Below are 23,928 nucleotides of genomic sequence, written 5' to 3' on the forward strand. Positions count from 1 at the left end.
ATACGCCTGAGGTACGACTACCTGGTCAAACTCTACTCCTCGCCTATCTAGATATTTTCGATAGAGTATGCCGCTCCTCTCTTGGAATCTCACATTTCGTTTGGCGATTCCCTCTTTCGAACTGTCCTGGAATTGCTTAAGCGTCGGGTCCCCCTTTTGTTCGGTTATTAATGAAGCGGGGCTCACCTGCAGCAGCCGACTGAAATTATCCGAAGTTGGCATGACACACAACTCTTTTGTATTTCCTAGTACCTGGAATGTGTCACCCTCTGTGCTATCCTCTGTACTACCAGGAATCGGCTTGGGAGCAACGGCATTTTCTATTTGCTCGGTCAACGAGGCGTAATTGACCCCTTCCAATTCGGGAGGAGGTTCAACGTCGCCTTTAGGAATGGTTGCCTCCGCGACTACGGCTTCTGCAGCCTGTTCTCGCACAAGTCGATTTGTTACCGTGGTGTCCAACTCGCAACCAGGCCCGTTGTCGATTTGAGGCTTGTTTGCCTCAGTGAATGTTGCTCTCGCAGCCAGCGCACGTGCCTTCGATCTAGTCAGTGCCTGCACTATGCCTTCTCCCAATTAGACCTTTCTCCTTCAGCATTTGATCTGACTTATTTGAAAATAAGTAAGGATACTGAGGGGGTAGATATGGCGATACCGGGGCTTCCGTTTCCAACGTACCAAATGCGCCTTTAAGGACAACTTTAGCTACGGGGAGGCACTGACTGTTTGCTTCTACGGCTTGTCTAATCCAAGCACAGTCTCCTGAATACTGTCCGGACTGAACAAAAGACGGATGAACTACGTCCATAGTGGCTGCGGAGTCTCTAAAAACCCGACACTGCTTGCCGTTCATGGTAAGGTCGTACATATAGGGCTCTAACAACTTCATGTTCTCGTCGGCTTCATTTATAGATAAAAAGGCCACCTTTTCTTTCGGGCAGTGTTTCGCGAAGTGCCCTGTTTCGTGGCAATTGAAACAAGCAGCCGGTTTTCTCGCCTCAAATTTCCTTTTGCTTGCCTCTGCCGACGCCCCATGGTTAGATGAATATTTTTCCTCACCCTTTTGTGCGAGACTTGTTGGTTGTTTTCTAAACGGCGCCTTATTCGGTAGTAGGAATTTTTCCCTTTCTGGCTCGCTGTTTGCCCCGAGGGCGCGGCGCGTAACGAATTCTTCCGCGAGCTCTGCGGCTTTCGTTACGGTGTTCACGTCCGGTCTACCCTGCACCCAGAACCTCACCTTTTCTTGTAACCTTTGATAGAATTGTTCCAGACCGATACACTCGAGCACCTTGTCATGATTCCCATACGCCTTTGCCTCTTTGAGCCACTCCCCTTGGCCATTAACTTGTAAGCAAACTCCGGGTGTGAATCATTGTTCCCTTTTACGGCATTGCGAAATTTTTGTCTGAAACCTTCCGCTGACAACCTGTATTTCTTGAGAAGGCTCAACTTTACCTCACTGTACTCGTCAGCCTCCTCTTTCGTGAGGCGCGCGATTACTTCTGAGGCCTTCCCCGGAAGTAGGGACAAGAAGCGTTGAGGCCATGTATCCTGGCTGAAACCTCGCCTTTCACAAGTTCTCTCAAAGTTGACGAGGAACAGCCCAATGTCCTCCCCTAGCTTGTACGATCTCATTAGGTCCGTCATTTTGAACCTGACCCGCTCTGCGGTACCGGATGCCTCGCTGCCTCCTGTTCTACTATTATGGCTAATCTCTAGCTCGAGGCGCTTCATTTCAAGCTCGTGCTTTCGCCTCTTATCTGCCTCGGCTTCTGCCACTTTCCTTTCGTCCTCCGCCGTCTTTCCTTCGGCCTCGGCCGCGGCCGCCTTTCTTTCGGCCTCTGCCGCTTGCCTCTCCTGAATCTCCTCGACACATTCTGACAGCTCATCATCCTCCGCCCCCAATGCGAGAATCGCCTCTATCAGCTCTGGCTTTCTTTGAGAGTCCGACACCTCCAGATTCAACTCCCTTGCAAGTAGCAACAACATGGACTTTCGCAGGGATTTCAGATCCATGGCTGCTTCCAGTACCGCTGTCTCTGTTCCACAAAGATTCCTGTCCTGCAACTAATTAACCTTGACGGCAACGACAGCTCTAGATACCTGCCTTGCCTCAAGTTTTCTGTTAACTTAGTGTACAAATAAAGCTTCAAAAAGCTCTTATACGGAATCCTGCCCTGCCACTGTTAACCTTGACGCCACCGACAGAAGGAGCTTAACCAAGCTATCACACAATTTCTGCCTGACGCAAGTTACCTGTTAACCCAATGACCAAGACAGCCCCTCTCTACCAGCTTTTACTTAACACATAGAGTAAATGCCTGGTAAAATTTAACAGAGAAAGCCGGCACTCACCCAGTTCGCAGTCATGTCTCCGGCATCGTGCCTCTCAGAAGTGCCGTTCGGTTCCCTTTGGAAGTCGATGAGCTCGTGTAATCCTTCTCCTGTCGTCCCGTTGTTGAACTTCGTGCTCACTCCGTCCAGTGGTCGCTTTCGGGGTTATCGGCATCCCGCCGCTGCCATCCAGTTGTTGGGACTCCGGGTCCTGCCGGTCTCGTTTTCGGTAGCTGGCCCCGTCGCAGGATCCATCGTCCAACAATTCAGCGAGAAGAAGCGCCCGAACGAACAACAGAGATTTATTTACATGTGGAGAAGTGGTCAACTGACCCAAAGAGAGAAGAGTGAGTGTGATACAAAACATCTTCGACATTTTATAGCGCCGCGCCGTTGACACTGGGCGCCCCGTCCGCATCGTCAGCCAATACGGTGTCTCCGGCACCTCGGCCACGAGAGAGGGGGAAACACACCTCACAACACATGGAGTGGCACAACCTAACACGAGGTCCATATATGGTCACGGCGCCCTAAAATGTTACCAAACATGGTCACGAACGCACAGCAGACCCCGGAGCTCTCCCGGCGAGAGGAGGAACCCGAATGGGGAGGTGGGGGTGGACGACACCGTCGGTCAAGAACCGGTTCTCCCCCAAACTCTTCCTGCTTGGCTCCCCAGGGCCGGTCGTAACAGCGGTCACGTACAAACAAGGGACGGGCACAGTGGGACAGTGTGTGGTTCTTTAACGCACACCGGGAGACAAGTACACGACCATCTTGAATTTCATATTGGCTACTCAACTGTATTTGCCTTATGATCGGTGAAGTGGTGGATCCGTGATGGGGCGTAGTGGGATGTTAGCAAGGACAAAGTAGTGGGCACTTGGAAAAGTTGGATCTATAGGTGGTTACGTACATACATGCAAGGGTAGGACAGATCCGCGCCTTTAGGAGCTTCGCCCCTTAAAAAAAAAAAAAAAATAAATGCTTCACTTTCGCTCAGTGGCACCCCTCAAGGGTTGAGGCTTGACTTTCGGAGCCCAGCTGTGTGCCAGAAAATAGCAGAGTAAGCTCGGGAGCAGCAGTTTACTTGCTGCCATTTCGATCGAAATACTGCCTCGGTGTCAAGCACCTTTCACGTAGTGTCACGCATAGTTTGGTGTCAGGCGTGTCAACTTGTAGGGGCGTATACAAATGAAGCTGGGGCGAATTTCAAGAGAGCTCGCGTAAGTGAATTAAGGTCCCGGTCTCACAGAATCGCAGCCTGTCAAAATATCATTTGAATACTTTCGTCACGGCGTTTCTCCTACCATCCTCGTTGTGCTGGGCCGTTCTCTCACTCACTCACTCAATCAATCGATCAATCAATCAATCAATCAATCAATCAATCAATCAATCAATCAATCAATCAATCAATCAATCAATCACTTACTCACTCACTCAAAATCAAAGGCACTCTGGTCTGGAGAGAGTATTTAATAATCCAACTGCAACGTTACGTGACTCGTAATTTTTTTACGAAAAAAAAGGTCACATCAGTCAGCGAGCCACTATTTGTAGAACCGGCAATGTCTTCAAGACACTGTCTGTGAATGTCGTCATAAAATACTAGGAATCAGCGTCCTTCAGAATTACTCCCATAGCACAAACTAGTTCATATTGCATAGGATTCCCTCTGACATAATGACCTGAGGCAAATAGAAGACAGAGGAAGAAATCACCCAGAGTTTTTTTTTTTTTTTGATTCCAACGAACTTGCATGCTTGGGGTACTTGCTTGTTGCCTTGTCTTTTTATTCCTTTTCAAGATGGGGGCGTTTCTGTCTCCTCTGTTGGGGCGTCAAGTGGAGGCTCTTAGAGAGTACGTTGTCCCCCGGCACCGGCGAGTGGCCTTGGTGGTATCCGGAGAACGAAGGCACCACCACCGCTTTGGCCGAAACAGACGCCCCTTTGATAACGTACGCGCTTTTCCCGCTACGCTCTCTGGTTGCTCCGCTCTTAGTACAACTGCTCATATAGTACGTGTGTATACATATAGTCTATATGCAGAAAGGAAGGAAGGAAGCAAGAAAAGGGAGAAGACAGGGAGGTTAACCAGAAAGACATCCGGTTGGCTACACTACTCTGGGGGATCAAAGAAGGGGACAAGAAAGATGAGAACGAGGGAAGAGAAGCAAAATAAAAAAAAGAGAGAATTACAGTAACTTCACTGCATCGTGTAGAACTTCACCGCATGTGGGAGGCGTTGACACAAACCCATCTTTCTCAAGAAATACAAGAGAACTTTCACTGCCTTGTGGGCTGTCAAAGGACGTGGACGCTGCTGTAATAGCACTTGCATAGAAAGAGGCCGATCATCTAGTCGCCGCATTGCGTTGGCAAGTACTTGTCTGTCTGAGGCAAATTGAGGACAGTGGCACAGCAGGTGTTCGATATTTTCATCGGTGCCGCAAACATCGCATGCCGCACTGTCAGTCATTCCGATTAACGTGGTTTAAGATTTCGTGAAAGCAACTCCCAGCCAAAGGCGATAGAGATCCATTGTCTGCTTACAGCATATAGATTAACGGAGAACACATATCGTTCAGCAGAAGCCACAGGTTTTTGGGAGTCAATAGACAGAAACCTGTCGTGGACTCCACATGTGAATTATGTGGAGAGACGGCTTATCACAACATGTCACATATCCACATTCCTTGCAAGAAAGAAATGGGGAGTGCCCATACCATCCATGCTACAACTGTACAGAATACTGTTTATCGGATTCTTGTGGTACAGCTTACCTACAATATCTAACACCGGCAAGACCAACCTGCGCACAATTCAGGGCATTCAAGAACAAGCACTCAAAATATGCCCCACAGTGCTTCAACGGCTGAAACCATTGCCATCGCTAAAGATCACTCGATAAAGACGCATATTATTACCGAGACATTGCGCATGCACCTCAGGCATTATGCCAGGACCCCTTCCCACCACCTGGCGAGCCTCGCTGCTTAAAGGCCCCGCACTGCATACGGTGCCGCTGTCTGCAAGAATCGCCCATCTTTTACGGAGGCGCACGCACCCGCATCAAAGCCACTGCTTCCTCCTTGGAGCTTGAGCCGGCTGCGAGTTTACCTAATGATCCCAGGAATGCGGAGAAAATACCGACACATGCCGTAAAACAACCGAGTCCATTCCTACTGGAACAAAACCATAGTATAAGCACGTGCACATTTACACGGATGGCCCGACTACGCCGTCCAGTTCAGGTGGAGCAGTGGTTATACCATCACCAGGGGTAACTCGGCGTTTCAAGACTTCACATGCGACGACGTCCACGACGGCAGAACTCGAGGCTCTGCGTAGTGCACTGTAACTCATCAATTCTGAAGAAAGACCAAGTAAATGGGCCGGGTTTTCTGACTCAAAACAAGCGTTACAGTGCCTGCGGTCAGTCTGTATGTATATGTGCCTATATCCGGGGCGGATTCAGCTTCCATTATAAAGAGGGGGGGAAGCGGTCACCTAAAGTACCACCCTCTTAGGGGGTCGTGGTCTTGACTTCTTTGTTTTTACTATCAGAAAAAATCACTTCATAGCATAAATACTGTTCGTGTGTGCTCACAGGGGTTTCACTCATTTGTCCTAATTGTTGATAGGAGGTGGACTACGAGCACTGAAGTGAGGGGAAGGGTGTGCTGACGCAGACATTGGGGGTGGGGGGAGGGGGTGGTCGCTTTTACTGTTTCCCCTCTCGATCCGCCACTGGTCTATATGTATATGTGTTTACATGGGCATATACGGGTTTTTCATCACAAAACCACGATATGGTACTAAGGGACGCCGTTGATCTCCGGAAATTATAACCACCTGCTTTCCTTCAACGAGCACCTGAATCTGAGGTAATCACACGGGCCCTAACATAGGGCTTGTCTCCTTCTTGTTCCTTTGTCATCGTTCTGTTCTCGCGATATATAACTATCGTCATGTCATACCAACTAGAAACCGCCACACTTCTAAATTGTGCCTCCATCGAAATGAGGCCGCCACGGTTTGGATTTGATTCCGCGACCGTTGGGTAAGGAGTCAGTACCTTAACCACTAATCTACCGTGGCGGGTTAGCAGGCATACGCACACATGCAGAACAGAACAAGAATTTCTGGGGAGGGAGATAGATCCCCCGCCTCCCCCGACTACGCCAATGCAGATGCACAGCCCCAGAGAAAAAGAAACAGATAGGTAAAGGAAATGCAGGGAGTTTAACACGAGAAGACCTTGGTTTGCTACCCCGTGCTTGGGAAGGGGAAATGGGTGTGAAAGAGAGGAAGAAGAGTTGGTGACAGCAGGGCAAAAAATGAAGTGGCTGGAGCACTATCCGAGCCATATAGGAAGCTACGTTGCCCACGAACAGTCACCGTTTGTCCAAGTTCGGTAGCTTGCAGGGACCGCAGCAACGCCCTCAGAGCAGCTCGTGATGCAGACCAGGTGGGCCAGGGCCACAGGATTTTCTTCTCTGTCAGGGGGGTGGTTGTCCAGTTGGCCTAGTGAGGTTGAGAGGGTTGCTCTTTCGCAGTTGAAGCGGGTGCAGTCACAGCGAAGGTGCTTCACTGTTCCGCTGCGCCCGCATACTTCGCATGACGGGTTGTCGGCCATTCCAATCAGAAAGGAATAGGCATTTGAGAACGCCACTCGAAGCCACAAACGGGCCAGCAATGTAGTGTCACGTCGCAATACGCTGAGCGGGAGACGTAACTGGAGGTCAGGGTCCGATGTATGTAGCCGTGCATTTGTGAATGCTGGTGAATGGCCATAAATATAACGTGAGACGACGGGCTAGCACACGAAGTTCTTTTGCGGCGTCGGACCTTGAACGTGCATTGGCGACACCGCTGACACCGTCATGGGCTGATCGAGCGACTGCATGCGTCCGCTTTGTCATTGCAATGCCATAATGACTAGGCAGCCGCTGTAATATCAATTTGTGTTCTTTTCAATTATTTCATGGTGCACTTGCCTGATTCCCAGGATTCCTGGTATGTGGACGTGGCATTATCAGATACCGGCTTCAGCTGCTCATTTGCTGCAGTCTGGCAAAAGCAACTGGAAATCGAACAGGCGAGGATTACATACTTAATTTTGTAGTAAATAGTGCCTAATCACGTTGACAACAAAATATGAGCTGTTCAAAATAATCGATGAAGGAGAAGGACGACGAACGAACTTTCATTGAAACCAGTAGTTTAGTTGGCTGGGCCTAAGCGGCCAACGCGGCGACGTCGAGGCATTGCCTCGTCTCCTCGCAGGCTTGCTGGGTGGCCCAAAGCTGGCCGTCAAGGGGGGGAATCGTGCTGGGAGGCGTGCCATCTCGACGAGCTCTCGGTGTGAATGGACGGGTGCTGGAGATGAAGTTCCCGCAGCATATTCGGAAGCGAGGTTACATGGTTCTAACAGATTTTACTAGTAAAGTTAGGATACATATATGGGTGTGCTTTGTGGTATCGATACAGTCACGGGCACGTGGGGAAGAAATTACGAAAAAAATATTTGAAGAAATAGACAAATATATGAAAGGTAGAATAGTTATTAGAGGTTAGCGATGGAAGTATTTGATCCCGCTCACTTAACATTAATTGTCCCATAATTACAAGGCTTAATTCTTGATTTCGGCAAGACCTATGCACAGATGAGTCGATCACGCTTCCGCAACGTGGCGACTTCCATTTTGTGGCAACCGACAAATTTGATGTCACATGCTAACTCCGTCTGCCGAAAATATGCTAACCTCGACCCACTGGCTGCGCCAACGGACTCGGGGGATATCGCAGGACGCGATCATGCCCACACGTCGCACAACTATAGGCGAGTGCTGTCGCAAATCGGGCGTCCAATCTCACTCGCCACGCAATCTCACTCCGGGTCCCTGCCGCATTGTGTATTATCGCGTTCGGGCTACACAATGCAACTGCAAGTGACGTGCGTTTGCCGCCGCGATGAACAGGCACAAATGCGCGCAATCGATATCGACACAGTGTGAGGCTACGGCCTTTCAGAGTCACTTTTTTTCTTTTTAGTAATACAACATATCTCTCTGTGCTCCTGCGTATAACTCCGTGCACTGTGGCGGAAAAGCGAAGCCCGAGGCGCACGGAAATTCTCGGGACGGTCGATACCAGCGTCACTCTTACCAACGCCGGCACCAAAGAAATGCGCAGTGGTGACATCGTGGCTCGTGCGATTCAGTCCTCCTCCCCCACTTTTCTTTTCTTTTTTTCGTCAACCTCGCGTCTCGCTTTTGTTCCCGCTCGTTTCCAAGCCACAGTTGCCGTCACTGAAGGAACGAATGACGAGATTCACTTCCTGCCCCCGAGCCTATTGTTACGTTTTCTTTCCTATTTTTTTACTTTTCTCCACGCGAGATGTGTCACTCGTTACTCAATGCTTAAGGCCAGGTCGCTTGGAGTTCCGTCGCCTTTTAGCGGCGTGAGGGGTTTCGTTGACGTTGACATGCGGTGCAGCGAACGAGCCAACGACCGATCCACAATGAGCGTGACGCCTCGAAGGAAACAAACACAAACGTGACTTGTCAATAAGGTTGATCGGGCGAGTTGGTGATACATGACGGTTTGAAATAAGAGCGCGACACGGTACTACGTAGTCTCTGTTTTTCTGTCCGTGTCTAAGTATTGCATTCTCACTTCAAACCGACAAACGTGACGTCTTAAAGAAGGATCATCCCTTGTGGGAATTGAGGCTGGCCCGCTGCCTTTAAGCGGGCTTTCCCGCCTTTTCTGCCGTTCTCATGTCCCGACATGTCTGCCCTCCGTTGCTGTCTGCCGCGCTGAGAGAGCGGAGTGACGTTTAACTCCCTCACCCGGTAGCGGATGCTGACGGTGGCGCCGCGCGCGGGGACTCCCAAGAGAGGTTTTCGCGCGCTGCGTCGGGAGCGGGCAGATACTCTCCGGGACAGCAAACGGTGAGCCACGCTATCTTTTCGTCCGTCGACTCCCGTCAGTCGGGGCTCGTCGGACTTCGCTGACGGCGCCTGGCGCCCAAGGCGAACGCTCACCCGCTGTTGCCCCGCTGCGTACGCACGGCCGAAGGGCGGTACGGTGTCCTAGTGCGTGGCCTCGCTACGCCGACCCGTCTCCCTTCGAAGCCCACGCGAGCGCCTTTGCCCTCGCTCGAGCAACCGGGCCTTTGCTCCGGTGTCTCCGTGGATCGGCTTTACCGCGGAGACGTGCTCGTGGCACCCCTGTGTAGTACTTTGTGCCCGTGGCGTGGATAAGCCTACTTGATTTCCCGCCGCGCCTATTTGCAACGGGCTGTACTGCGTTTGGTGTTGCCACAATAAAGTGTTGCGACTTGAGCAGTATCGTGTTTCCCGCCACGGCGACGGTTAACGCGTGCCCTGCGGCTCGCTAAGACCGGACCCACGCTGGTGGCCGTACTCCTTCGGGATACGTGTACACCACACTGGCGCCCAACGCGGTATCAAAAGCTCTAGCTTTTGATTGCTCTTAGCGAGTCAGTTCGCCTGCGCGATTCGGGCTCGTCGCAACATGGCTGCTTCGCGGGACTTTTGTCCGCTGTCCCTTTTAGCGGATGCCGCGTTGCACACGGAGGCCATTGCCTCTATGAACGGGAACCCTTCTGCACCCGTCAGTGTCGGCACCCCCTATTGCGGTGACGACACGAGGCGCCTAGCCGCTCCCTTTGGAGATGGCGCGTCGCTTCGGAATGGGCCTCTTGCCCTACCCGAACGTTACGCACAAGCGCCTCCGACTGCTAATGCGCCCTTTGGCATGCATGGCAGTTCGTCGGCACAGCGCTCGCAGTCGGTTCCCTGCGGAATTGACGGGGCCCTCGCCGACTTTTGCCCGCTATCAGCCGTGCAACCGACACTTCGACCGCACGCTGAGCAGGCGCCTGAATTGTCGATGGTAGCCGCACCAAGTGCGCCTTTGGTTCGACAACAGGCAAATCCCACAAGGAGCCTATTTTGCTCTGGGAATGGCGCGCAGGGCGGTGGTCTGTTTGAAACCGCCCCACTGATCGAGCTGGGCGACTGCTCGCCTTCGCTCGACCGCGCCGCTAACGCACCAACGGTTTCCTACGAAGCCGGTGCGACGACGCAGACTTTGCTGCAAAACGCCGTGCAGATGATCCAAGCACTCTCGGGAGCTGTGCAAACGCTTTCGGCTGTTCCGAAAAGCGGTCACCCCGCTGTTATGTTGCCTGTGCCAACCTACAGCGGATACGGTGATCGGCTCACCGCCCGAGATTACCTCGACTCTCTGTCACGTTATCAGAGAGCGATGGGTTTGGATGATAAGGTGGTGCTCGAACGTGTTGTTCCAGCTGCACTGACTGACACGGCGGCGAGATGGTATCGGCTTTCCGGTTACCGTGCAGCAAACCTCGAGGAATTTCGTGCGGTCTTTTTGCGCGAATTCCTACCCGCTGACTACGAAAGTAGGATGCGGCGAGAGCTCGAGCTCCGTACACAAGCTCCTGACGAGTCTTTACAGGAGTATGTACGGGCGATGGATGAACTTATTTCTATCGCTGAGCCCCGAGCCTCGAACGAGGAACGCGTCGAACGGGTGATACGGCAGGCACATCCGACTTTTTCGGCTTACCTGCGCGGCGGCCGCTTCAGTGATTTGGAAGCGTTGGCCGCCGAGGCGAAGCGCATCCAAGGCGACATTCTCGCCGCGCGCGCCTATCGCCCGCCGCCGCCAGCCAGCGACGCCCTTGAGCCGCGCTGCGCTTGGAGAGGGGCCATGACCCTTCCCCAACGGCAACAGCCTCTCGGCGCCGCCTTTGCGGCTGCAACCGGCTGTGCGTGGGAGTTGAGCGATCGCGCTCTTGACCCCTTTACGCATGAAAGGCGGGCAGCGTGCGCTGCTCCGCCTGAAACCTCCACACAGGGACGCTTTTCGACCCAACGTAATGTTGGAGGTGCGGCTCGTAGAAACGTATCCTACGATAACGTAGCGAGCCGATCACGACAGCTCGAAGCTGCTCCGTCTGGGAATACAGACCGTGATGGAGTGCGCTGTTACCGCTGCCGTGAAAGAGGGCACATAGCAAGGGAATGTACCGGATCCAGGCCTCCTGCGAGGCAGGGAAACGGGCTTCCGGGTCGTTCGTGAATGCACGACCGACCCAACCTTTGCTTCTTCCCTCTGCGTGCAGGGCAAGCACTTTTCTTGCTGATACGCACGCGCCGTTCATTCCGGTCACCATTGCCGGCCGTGAATTTTCGGCTTTGCTGGACACGGGCGCTAGCGCCTCGTTGTTTGGCGAACAGGTGTTGTCCCACTTGCGGAAGCACTCGGTGCGCTTGCGGGACAGCCGAACGACATTCACCCTTGCGAAAGGCGTGGCCCATTCGGCAGGCGCTGCAAGGTTGACTGTCCGATGGGGAGATCGAATGAGACGCTGCCGTCTTATTCATCTTCCAGGGCTCAATGTTCCAGTGATTCTCGGTCGGGACTTTCTCCTTAAAACCGGTATCGTTGTGGACATTGCGAATGGCGGCTATCGTGATGGCCCATTTTGCCAACTCAAGCCGTTCATCAGCCCGCCGGCGCTTACCGTCGCCTTTGCGGCAGAAGCGTCGGAAACGTGCCTTGCGCAGAGTTCGGGGCCAAGCCCCCGCTCACCGCATTTGCCCTCTCACAGTCCCCTTCGGGAACGAGAGGCGCGGCACGAACCGTGTCGTGCGCCAACTCCGGGGTCGTACCCTGGCGTTCCGCGCTCGTCGGCTCGAAACCCCTGCTTGGATCGACCGGCACGACACGAAGAGGCACTACATCCTTTGGTCGCCTGCGCGACTCAGTTGGATGAAGCACAGAAGGCTCGTCTGTCGACACTGTTATGTCAGTACGACGAGCTCTTCACCGATCAACCTGGCTGCACCGATTTTGTGAGCCATGTGATCGAAACTGGTGACGCGCTTCCTTTGAAGTGTAACCCCAGGCCCGTCAGTCTAGCCAAAAGGCAGATTATCGATGGGTTGCTAGATGATATGCTTGCGGCTGGCATTATTCGCCGCTCGTCTAGCTCCTGGGCGTCTCCAATTGTGCTGGTGCCTAAGAAAGATGGCAGTCATCGCCTGTGCGTAGACTATCGCCGTCTGAATGGAGTGACTCGTAAGGATGCCTATCCGCTCCCCACGATAAACTCCATCGTAGGTAACCTGGGTGATGCACGGTACTTTACCACGCTTGACGCCTCTAAAGGTTACCTACAGGTCCGGATGGGTACCCGTGACCAGTGTAAAACTGCGTTCACGTCCCACAGAGGGTTGTTCGAGTTTACTCGTATGCCCTTTGGTCTTTGCAATGCTCCTGCGACGTTTCAAAGACTCATGGACCGCGTCCTCGGGGAAGCAAAGTGGTCATACTGCATGTGCTACCTCGACGACATCGTGATTTATTCACGAACCTTCGAAGAGCACTTGGCCCATGTTGCCGATGTACTCGAGAGGGTGAGGACCGCCGGGATGACACTTAACCCCGCTAAGGTCCAATTAGCGCAGACCCGTGTTCAGTTGCTCGGGTTTACGCTGGGCGAAGGCTCCATAGAGCCGGATCGGGAGAAACTTCGAGCTATTCTCGAATTTCCCGTGCCCAAGGACGTACGTGGCCTTCGCCGCTTTCTAGGAATGGTCAACTTTTACCGTTCCTTCATTCCGTCCTGTGCCCGACTGCAGGCGCCCTTGAGCAAACTCTTGGGTAAGTCTGCTGAGTGGCAATGGGGACTTGAGCAGCAGGAGGCGTTTTGCCGACTGTCTAACGCCATAGCGGAGACAGCGCAGCTCAAGCTCCCCGACCTGACCAGACCGTTCGTTGTACAGACTGATGCGAGCGATCTGGGTTTAGGAGCTGTTCTCCTACAGGAATACGATGGCGTGTTGCAGCCGTTGGCCTTTGCCAGCCGCTCCTTGGTCTCTGCGGAGAAAAATTATTCCGTGACCGAAAAGGAGTGCCTCGCCATCGTGTTTGCACTGCGGAAGTTTGACGTCTATCTTGATGGGACGAAATTCGTAGTGCAAACGGATCACAGTGCGCTCAGCTGGCTGATGCGGCTCCGTGAGCCTGCCGGCAGGCTGGCGCGCTGGGCTCTCCTGATACAGCACTATGACTTTTCGGTGCAGTATCGAAAGGGGAGCACCAACGTGGTAGCTGACGCGCTATCTCGTGCCCCACTGTCGGCCGAGGACCTTGATCCCGGTGCGACCGCCGCTAGCGGTGCCTTAGCACTTGCAAGCGTCGGGGGCGAAACAGCAGCTTCGCCGCCGTTCGGCGTGAAGGGTGAGTCCCCATGCGGACAAACCTTGGCTGCTAACCAGGTAAGCGGCGCACCGCGAAGCGGCCGAGCGGGGGAGCTTTCCGAAGGCCACGAGGCCGAGAGCGAACCCGTAACGCCGACTCAAGCGGTTGTTGCTGCGGTCCTGAGTGGGCGCGATACCAGACTCCCCCATTTTGGGAGAATGGGCATCGCTTTCAGCAGAGAAGAGCTTCTGAAGGCCCAGCAAAGTGACCCGTTTTGTCGCGAAATGTGCGACGGTCTCAGAGAGATGGAGCGCCGTGACGCTGCTTGTCCTGCAGCGGGCGCCGATAACGACTGTCTCGACGAGACGGAGCGCCGTGACGCTGCTTGCCCTGCAGCGGGCGCGAATAGGGGGCTCGAACCAGCGTGTGTCGCTGAGTCCCCGGCGGATTCATATTTGCTGGACCATGACGGGCTCCTGCTGAAGTATATAGCCACTGACGACGAGTCCATAGACCCGTTTAAGGTGGTTATGCCCAAAAGTCTGAGAGCCGCACTGTTGCGATCCTCTCACGACGAACCCATGGCTGGTCACCTGAGTGGCTCGAAGGTTTTTGCAAAACTGAGCCGCGTTGTGACCTGGCCCGGCATGAAGCGAGACATTTTTCGCTACTGCCGTTCTTGCCGCGTCTGTCAAACGGTGAAATCAAGGGGTGGCAAACCGCCCGGTCTGATGAAACCGATTGTCAGTGAGCGTCCGTGGCAAGTGGCCACCTGCGATCTAATGGGACCATTTCCCAGAAGTAAGCAGGGGTTCATTCACCTGATGGTAGTCGCTGATCACTTTACGAAATGGGTGGAACTTTTCCCACTTCGGAAGGTGACAGCGCGAGCGGTGCTTGAGAAGCTGCAGGAAGTGTTTTGCCGGTTCGGCTTCCCGGAAAGGCTCATCACTGACAATGCTTCGTATTTCACCGCTCGGGTGTTTGGTGTCACGTGCCGTTCCCTCGGAATTGATCACTGCACCACTTCACCCTACCATCCCCAGTCCAATTTGACGGAGCGCGTCAATCGTACGCTCAAACCGATGTTGGCGGCCTTTGCCGAAAGTCAAAGGGACTGGGCAGACCATTTGAGTGAGCTCGCGTTCGCTATTCGAACATCCGAGAGTCGCTCAACTGGTTTCTCGCCCGCCTTCTTAAATTTTGGAAGGGAGTTGGCAAATCCGGTGACCAGCGTCACTCAATGCCAGCTCGAGGACGAGGAGGCGCCGGCAGACTGCTCTGCTTACGCGTCGGCACTTCGGGACAGGCTTTGTCGAGCTTTCTGCAAAGCAAGGCAAAGTTTGGCGTCGGCCAGGGCTCAGCAGAAGGCCCAATATGACCGCAAGCATCGCGACCTAGTTTTTGAGGTGGGCGATCTTGTCCTGAAGCGCAACCACGCCCTTAGCGATGCCAGTAAGGGGTTCTCAACCTCGCTCGCTCCTAAGTGGCTTGGTCCGTACCGAGTGGAGAAAGCTTGCACTCCACTCGCGTACTTGCTGAAAGATCCCCAGACGGGAAAACTCAGCCGTGCCCATATCGCAGACCTGAAACCCTTTGTATCACGGTCTGACGAGCTCGCGCAAGAGCCCTGCGGCACTTCGCGCCAGCAACGAGGCACACCCGGAGCGGCGGACCGCATTCGGACCCCGCACCGGTATAATCTGAGGAAGCGGTCACCTTTGTGATTTCGCGCCGGACGGCGGACTTCTCCGCAACCGAAGGCCCTCGGTTTACTGTCTAGCCTCAGTATAGGTTGGCTTCTTTACGGCCTTTTCTCGTAAAGAAGTTAACCCCGCCCTGTCTGCTGCCAGTTTTTTTTTTTTAAGTGTTCATGTGTATTTTATGTTTCTTTTGTCTAATATTAAGTGTTATTTGTATTTTGTTTTTTTTTGCCAGATGTTTAGTGTCAGTATGCTCTGTGTTTACTTTTTTTTTTTTTCGTGTTCGTTCGTCTACCGCGAAGGGAGCTGTGTGTGACCTTGAGTGTCGGTGCTTGCCGGGGGAGAGAGACGAAGGACGCTTTGCGCCTACGCTCGCGCAGCCGTCGGCGGTGTGTGTGCGTGTGTAAGTGCGTGACGCTTCAGTGCGAGCCCGCGAAGAGTGCGTCATGGCTTCCCCCCCATCGATGCGGACGCTGGAGGTGCTGGGGGGTCATTGACCCACTGACGTCAGACCATCTGGCTGTGCTCTGCTCTCGGCCGTCGTCGAAGAAGCCCCGCTGCCTTTACCACCATGGCTCCTGCGCGAGGCCAGCTGAAAGCAGCTATATGCTGCCGGCCAACGCCATTCGCAGCCAATTTGGGTCGGCCTCCCTGAGCACTGGAGAGGCCCGGCTTCGCGCAACGTTCCAGCTTCATCATCGAGCCAGAAATGCGGGGCCTCCGAAACACAGCCGAGGCAGCGTTCGTCGGACTCGCTGCTTAACAAGACCAGCAACGAGCCATCAGTGAGCCCCCCCTTCCGGTACCTCTGACCTCGCACTCGGGCATCGCACCCAGCGGACACTGTCACGCCTTTACCGCCCCTCCGCGCACTGGACGCTATCCCCCTTCAGCACCACGAACACTAGTGCCACGTTTCTGTGCTCCCTTCCGCAGTTATTTGTATAGTGTCATGTGTTTATTTTGTTATTTATGTTTTTGTTCCTCACTTGTAATCTTTTTCTTTAGCAGCAGTAACAGGGCTGGACTGAGGTTAGCTGTCGCTCATAGCAGTGTCATTTTAACTGCATGGGTGACGCCCGGCTGCCTTTTGCAGACCGGTAAAGGGCAAATTTAGGAGAGGGGGATGTGGGAATTGAGGCTGGCCCGCTGCCTTTAAGCGGGCTTTCCCGCCTTTTCTGCCGTTCTCATGTCCCGACATGTCTGCCCTCCGTTGCTGTCTGCCGCGCTGAGAGAGCGGAGTGACGTTTAACTCCCTCACCCGGTAGCGGATGCTGACGGTGGCGCCGCGCGCGGGGACTCCCAAGAGAGGTTTTCGCGCGCTGCGTCGGGAGCGGGCAGATACTCTCCGGGACAGCAAACGGTGAGCCACGCTATCTTTTCGTCCGTCGACTCCCGTCAGTCGGGGCTCGTCGGACTTCGCTGACGGCGCCTGGCGCCCAAGGCGAACGCTCACCCGCTGTTGCCCCGCTGCGTACGCACGGCCGAAGGGCGGTACGGTGTCCTAGTGCGTGGCCTCGCTACGCCGACCCGTCTCCCTTCGAAGCCCACGCGAGCGCCTTTGCCCTCGCTCGAGCAACCGGGCCTTTGCTCCGGTGTCTCCGTGGATCGGCTTTACCGCGGAGACGTGCTCGTGGCACCCCTGTGTAGTACTTTGTGCCCGTGGCGTGGATAAGCCTACTTGATTTCCCGCCGCGCCTATTTGCAACGGGCTGTACTGCGTTTGGTGTTGCCACAATAAAGTGTTGCGACTTGAGCAGTATCGTGTTTCCCGCCACGGCGACGGTTAACGCGTGCCCTGCGGCTCGCTAAGACCGGACCCACGCTGGTGGCCGTACTCCTTCGGGATACGTGTACACCACACCCTCAACATATATAGAAGAGGAGGATATCGGTATTTAGTGTTTCACTCCTACTGTCGTAGATAAGGTACTCTAAGTTACTCTAGACCACTATTAGAACTCATTCGCTCAAACCGAACAGCCCTGAAAGCTTGCTGCAAATACTTTGTTATCAAGAAGCCTTGAGACTGCTGCAATTTTGGAAGTCATGTGCAGCTTCAAGGCGGCGCTATTTGGCTACAAACAACAACAAGGAATAATCTGTATCTACATGACACTGACGTAGTCGAAGGGGGCGGTCAACACTCGCCCTGCCCCGGCTACGTTGCCACGTAGAAAAAAAATTCAATTTTGCACGTAATGTATGCACGCATACATGCAAATGCACGCACTGTACGATCACAAAAAGAATTGTGACACTCCACCCCTCCCCGAAAATTTTGATAATTTTGAGTGCGCCCCTGTTACAGGGCATGAGCTACGACAGGAGTGAAAAACAATATTGAAATTTAGGGCGAGTTGTTTGATTGCCTCACTGTCCTCTTAGAGCAATTAAAATAGTATTGAAAATCAGGACGTCACTACGAATGGAACCTTTTTAACTTTCAATACAAACTGCTATGCATGCAAGATTTTGACGGCGTTAGCGTAATGCTCATGAACGCAGAACTAAGGAATAAACAGCGTTTAAAACAGGAGTGTCAACCTGGTTACTATTAGACGTCTTTTTTCCTCCCTTTTTAACATGACAGAAATATTCACATAAATGGTGATCAGTGATTGCCACAAACGTCTGGCATTCTCATCAAAGGAAGGGCGTTTTTGTATGGGAAGCTTCCGGCAACAGACGACGCGGGAACGGCGCCACCGAGTCTTCTCTGCACCAGCAGCGAAAGGGGACACATGTGTTCGGAGAAAATGGCCTCCAGGGAGGATGCGTACGCCCCGAAGAGAATTTGTCTGCTTCGGCAGTTACTTGACGTTGAACCAGCGAGAAGCGCGGTCGTCGGTGTCGCAAGTATCGCACAGGCGGGGAGTGCGTAGTGTCCCGCGCAACGAAATGAATCGGCTGCAACCCCGGGCACCCTCGTCGTTTACCGAAGCGGGATTCGCTCGCTGGATTTCGTGCAAATCGGTTGTGCCTCCGCGATCTCTGACGACAGCGTAGCTCTGGCCGACTGGCTCGCCCAATTTCCTGACGCCGACAAGAGCTCTCGCCGAGTGGTGCTCCGTCCTCAGACTCCTGCGACCGTGTCCTTCTTTCTCTATCATCTCTTTACTTCTGTATGTGGGTATCTCTGGCCCCGTTCCTATCCCTATCTCTTAATCCTCCCTATTCCTTTTAATCCATCCTTACCCCCATCCCTAGTGGGCCACTGTTCAGGTGTCGCACTATGATGCAGACAGTTACAGGCTCGCTTGTATCTTTTCTCTCTTTTAAGAATCACACACCGGCTACGTACACCACGAGCTGGCATGGTTCGTATGGAACTTTTTATTGTGATTTTTTTGCAACCATAATTTTATTATACCCAGCCAGCTTTCAATAATTGCAGTTGCGTGCACTGCATCCCACAAGAAGCCAAGACGCGAGAGCACGATCTCAGGGACACGATTTCTTTGTGTCCCTGAGTTTACTTCATGTCCACTTATTTTAATAATATACCGCGTTGTGTATATTTGTACTCGTAGTGTTCTTTTAGAGCATAGTTTGTTTTGTAACTGTTCCTTTAATCGCGCGTATTTGTATTTTACCTCTTGATTTTTGTTAGCTCTTGCCATTGCCCTTGTTTTAATTAAATATTTGTTTGCTTTTAATGATCCAAACTTCACTACACGTGCAACCCCACACAAGCCGACCAGCCTATAACAGTTTGAATTGCACCACTTCGAGGTCATTCAGGCGTCGCAGGCCGAAGCATAAAGTAGAATGCCCGAGAGTCTGTCGCACGCCGCTGTTTTAGAGCGGCGGGGCCTCGCCCGAAGTGTGTGACGGTGACAGAGTCAATTTGACGCCACTGGTGCTACAGTTCGAGAGCGAAAGTGAAGAAAGGATGTTTCGCATTCGTTAGCACTGCATGCTTATATTAAACCTTTCCTAAATACAAACACTAGAAAACAAGAAAGAATAGTTTTAAAGTACGTGCACTCAACACTGACTCATCAGTATACTTTAAAGCAAAACATGTCTTAGCGAAGTAAAGGCACTTCGACCATTTTTTGCTGCCTAACTAGCAGCGTACGTCTAGGCGCTCTCGTGGTTGTCTCCTTAGCTTGATAAATAGCAATGTTGGCATGCGAGAACATGAGTACGTGATGGACACGACTGGCAGGTCATGGCGTGAATAACATGGCTCTCTATAGTCCCGTACATCATGAAACTTTTTCCCATTATTCGCGTGAGCACGTACCCTCATAAAACGGCCATATGGTTATGCGCTGCAGGGCGATTCACAATCAAGTGGACCTTCAAGACCCTTGCAGACAAACACCTTCTCGTGTCCTTCGGCCTCCCAGCATTTCATGCCAGGCATAATAGGCTAATGTGAGCATTGTTGGGTGCTAGCCGACACCTACCACATGACTGCAGTATGCACTGCCATACCTAATCTTTTTAAGGCCGAAGCTCCTTAGACTGTGGCTCAGTCCCACCGTTGTAGTAGCCACCCCTTACTTCTCACAATGTTCACAAGATGGCAATGCGTTGTTGCAGTACGTGAAGTGATCACTAGATGGCATGAAGCCACGCGTTGCGTGTAGTTTAGTTTGATAGGGTGGCAGACGGACAGATAGACAGGCAGAAGGACGGACGGGCGGATGGACGGCCGAGCTGAGAGCCCGTGAAGCCTTCCATTCATCATCATTCACTCCATGGATATGCTGTAGATTTTTTTTTTCTTTTTCATCCGCTTTTCCCTACCCAAAAGAGGGGCTTGGGAGGAGTTCCTGCTTGGCTGCTCTACCCGGGACGTTCAGCGCTCCTTGGTGACCCGTGCCAGGGCGGCGATCACCACCAGTGGACTTCCGGAATAGGGAGACCCAGCAAGTGCACCTGTAGTGGAACTCTGTACTTTTCTCATTAATGTTCTGTAATCACCACCAATTCAGAGGCAGCGCGAATAGAAAGTGACGTCTTAACGCTATCGTGTGAAGGATCCCGTGTTGCAGAAAATTGGGTGCTGGCGCCGATGGCGTTGACGCTGTGTGAAAAAGTCCCGACGAAAACACAGAATAAAAACTGCCGCTCCAGTCATAGAGATTCCGGGTATTCTTAACGACAGTCAAGTATTTTACAACACAGCCAAGCCATAGAGGAAAAAAAATACCAACAAGAAAAAAAACCCGTGACGTATCCACAAAGTGAATGATGCATTAGCGAAGCAGCAAGATCGTTTGGCGTTATTCCATCCCCCCTGGCATATCCACCAAGTGAATGATGCGTGGGCGAAATAGGGAGATCGTTTGGCGTTATACCATAAATCACTCGTTACATTGACCACTCACGCATGTAAATGAGTGCCCAGCGGTGTACAGTTAGTAGGCAATATTTACTGGTCATAACTGGTATGTTGTGTTGGGTTGCGAGTTTCGTTGTGCCTTCATTATTACAAGATTGTGGTATCAAAGCCAGAAATTGGCAAAGACAAGATCTGGGCACGTTGCCCTGGTAGTTGTTGGTCGTTTCTAGTCATACGAAATGCATCGTGCAAAACACCGATATATATCGCACCAGCCAGTCGTTGTCCGTGATCATCACCGCCATCATCGACGTCAGCGGCGGCTATGGCGCACAGCGCCGACGCCAACAGACAAGACTAGACCATAAGGAGCTTCGTCCCTAAAAGGCCATGTACAAGCACCGGCCAATAACAATCGGGCAATAACAATCGTTTGTGTTGGAAATCTTTCATAACAAGGACATCGATTCTGCACGTCACAGGAAGAAAATTACTCAAACACACGTTGCGATTGGTGGAATTCAGATACACCGAAGTCTTTGCAACAACATAACATTTTATTACACCGGCTTTTTTTTGCGTTAGCATACGCTATGAAGCGTGCCAGTGATATAGCTTGGCAAGCATTGAAGTACGCATGCCTGCAAAAATCTATTACGTTTTCATTCCTTTGGAGGGGGGGGGGGGGCGGAGGCGATATTGTGGCAACAGACCACATTGACATGATCAAATGCAGATTCGACGTTGAAGCATGATTCACAACGATACTTATGTTCTTTGGGAAACACGTGTAGCACATAAATTCAACAGTTCAGTTACACTGGGCCTATAAAAATATTCTGCAAAATTTCGGAACGCAGGAAAGGGCTTTCTTAGCGTGGGAAATATGGCAAATGAAGAAATTTCGTTACATGTTTTTTTAAGAGCGAACATTTGATATCGCGATTATGAACGGAACGTACAAGGTCAAACAATTTAGTGAACTATAAAATGGTACGTATAAACAATTGTAATGTTGCCAGCATACTTTATATCCACATTTTGGTATGATTATGTTTCGTAATGTTACCACATCTGTAATAAGAAGATAACAATTGAAAAAGGTTCTTTTGGTAAAGCACACAGGTAAACGATATCACAAGTTGAGAGCGCACCAACTCTGAACACTTGAGCAATGTTGAAAAGCAGGCTTTGTACGCTGTAAACGAGTTCGTCCTGTGAATGCATACGAAAGCGCGTCGATAGGACACGCCCGTCTCTGTTCCCGCGCTTGAACATCAGTGAGGCGCAAGCTTCTAGTCAATGCTTACAGCTGTAATATGATAAAGTGTGCGTCCGCAGGACTCCGGTATGTTTACACGTGATCAGTACGGCGCAGCTTAGAAAAATTCAGTAAGAAGGCGAGACACGTAAGGAGTACTCCCGGAATTACATCCTTCACATTCAAGATCTATACACGTACTGCATTGATAACGTATTAAACACATACACGAGTGGTAAAGCAACATCGATGAGACACTGTGGTTCGCACTGTCGCAGTCCACGTTCAATCGATCATGGAGATTGAGCTATCTGGCATTGCGAGAGAAACATGGATGAAGAAGAGAGAGAGAAATACAGAACAGTGTTATGGGGGGCAGCGCGGAAAAGTGTTTTCTGCGGTTCAGTGTGGAGATAATGCTAGAGCTGTAAAAACAAATACGCGATGACGCTATTGTTACGAATATTATTAGTCGTTACCTTGCATCGCCTAAATCAAGAAGATTTTCACGCAAACACGAAATAAGATGGGGAGCATATCTTCTAAAACACGTGCCACATAAGCCTAGTTATGAAGCAGCCAAGAAAGTACAACGTTTAGCACACTGGAAACTGAAAAGCCAATCAAGTATCGCAACTTCGTTTTAACGTCAAAGCTTACACGATGAAACATCAAAGATATATAGACGATAAATGTTCGTGCAGTTTGTCCAATGTAACAAGTGTACAACAGTTCAAAAAGACGAGTATAGCTGTCCTCATTTTTCGCTCCTCTACGGAAGCGGCAGCATGTCGAAATGGATGCAATGTATATACGTATACGCGTATGATGTATGGGGAGGGGTTGTGAGGCTGGCGGGAATGCTCCGTTAAAGATCGTCGTGCGGCACTTTCTTGAGGCCACAGTTGCCGTTCGGGTAGAGGACGTAGTGTTGCAGCATGAACACCACGTCGAACAAGATGCTGATGACGCCAAGGCCGAACTTGGTGAAGTTCCCGAACAGTGACGACCAGTCATCTGCGAGAGAAGAAAGTACACAGAAAAGCGGGTGACGCCCAAAGCATTCTCCGTGTTTTGTAAAGTTTCTAACGTGAGCTACTAGAATAAACTAACCGTTCACATTCACACTGTCAGTTTTTATGAAAGGGAACACGCGAGCGCGCGGCCTGCACGCTCCGGCGGCTGCTGGCAGCGCGTTCAAGTGGAAGCTTGAACAAGTTACCGAATAGTATAGTTAAAAGAGGCAAATACGGTGATTTCGCTCACGGGCCTTCGGTGTCACGAGCTTGTGATCACCGTAGATTCAGCGATCGCGCAGCATGTCAAATAACAGGCAAAGAAAGTAAAGAAATAAGAGAGAGAGAGAGAGAGAGAGAGAAAGGTTTGAAGATGGCTAAGCGTACAACACGTTTTAACGCAAAGTGAGCGGTGAGAACACAGCACGCACTAAAATATGAGCCATCTGCTAATGCCTGTCAAGAAGGAGCCCCCGCGAGTCGCAACCACGCAGGACCCCTCCCGGCAGCTCAAAGAACGCAGCTTCTGCTGGCATGGTTTCTGAGATGGCAGGCGCACGGCATGTAACCCACCGCAAGCCCGCCATCTCGGAGGTCATCCTTCTAATGAGGCGGCGATCGTAGGCCGTCTTCGCACGCTTTCAATTGCACACGAAACATGCGACGCGCGGCGCGGTTACCGACCTATAGGTTCTCATTTGAAACCTCACGGCAACGGCGAAAATGCGCATGGAATGTCCATATATTTACTATCGCAACAAAAGCGAAAGGAGTGACTTCACAAAGAGTTTCTCATGCCAAGTGTAGTATAAAAGGAGAGACGGTTAGCAATCCCCTTGATAAGGACGGAATGGCCCCTGGGCCTCAACACACATTCGGTTAAGGCACAGCCGCTTACTTCTCATGCCAAGGATCGCGGCGTGGCCTATAGGCTAGCGAAACATTAGGGTGTAGCATGAGTTACTCTGTAGAATTGCGCCATGTTGTCGAATTCGCCATCTTGTAAGCTCCCATTGAGCCACATTGTTGCTACGGCCCATGATTGGCT

At 51.9% G+C, this 23,928-nt stretch overlaps 1 protein-coding gene and 1 non-coding gene across 3 annotated transcripts in view; one reads left to right on the plus strand and one right to left on the minus strand.

The window, feature by feature from the left end:
* Window positions 1–21,139: 21,139 nt before the first annotated feature.
* LOC119169239 (cystinosin) overlaps window positions 21,140–23,928 on the minus strand; it is a 195,931-nt gene continuing 193,142 nt past the window's right edge. For both annotated transcript variants that reach the window (XM_075881107.1, XM_075881097.1), the window contains exon 10: window positions 21,140–22,881. In XM_075881107.1, the coding sequence (XP_075737222.1) occupies window positions 22,733–22,881 (149 nt within the window). In that variant the 3' untranslated portion in view covers window positions 21,140–22,732. The remainder of the gene's footprint in view (window positions 22,882–23,928) is intronic.
* On the plus strand, window positions 23,682–23,782 carry LOC119170913 (U6atac minor spliceosomal RNA). Its single transcript, XR_005109785.2, has one exon. It is a non-coding gene; the product is annotated as a U6atac minor spliceosomal RNA (small nuclear RNA).

This window comes from Rhipicephalus microplus, chromosome 2 (genome assembly GCF_043290135.1).
Source record: "Rhipicephalus microplus isolate Deutch F79 chromosome 2, USDA_Rmic, whole genome shotgun sequence".
Classification (NCBI taxonomy): Eukaryota; Metazoa; Arthropoda; class Arachnida; order Ixodida; family Ixodidae; genus Rhipicephalus; species Rhipicephalus microplus.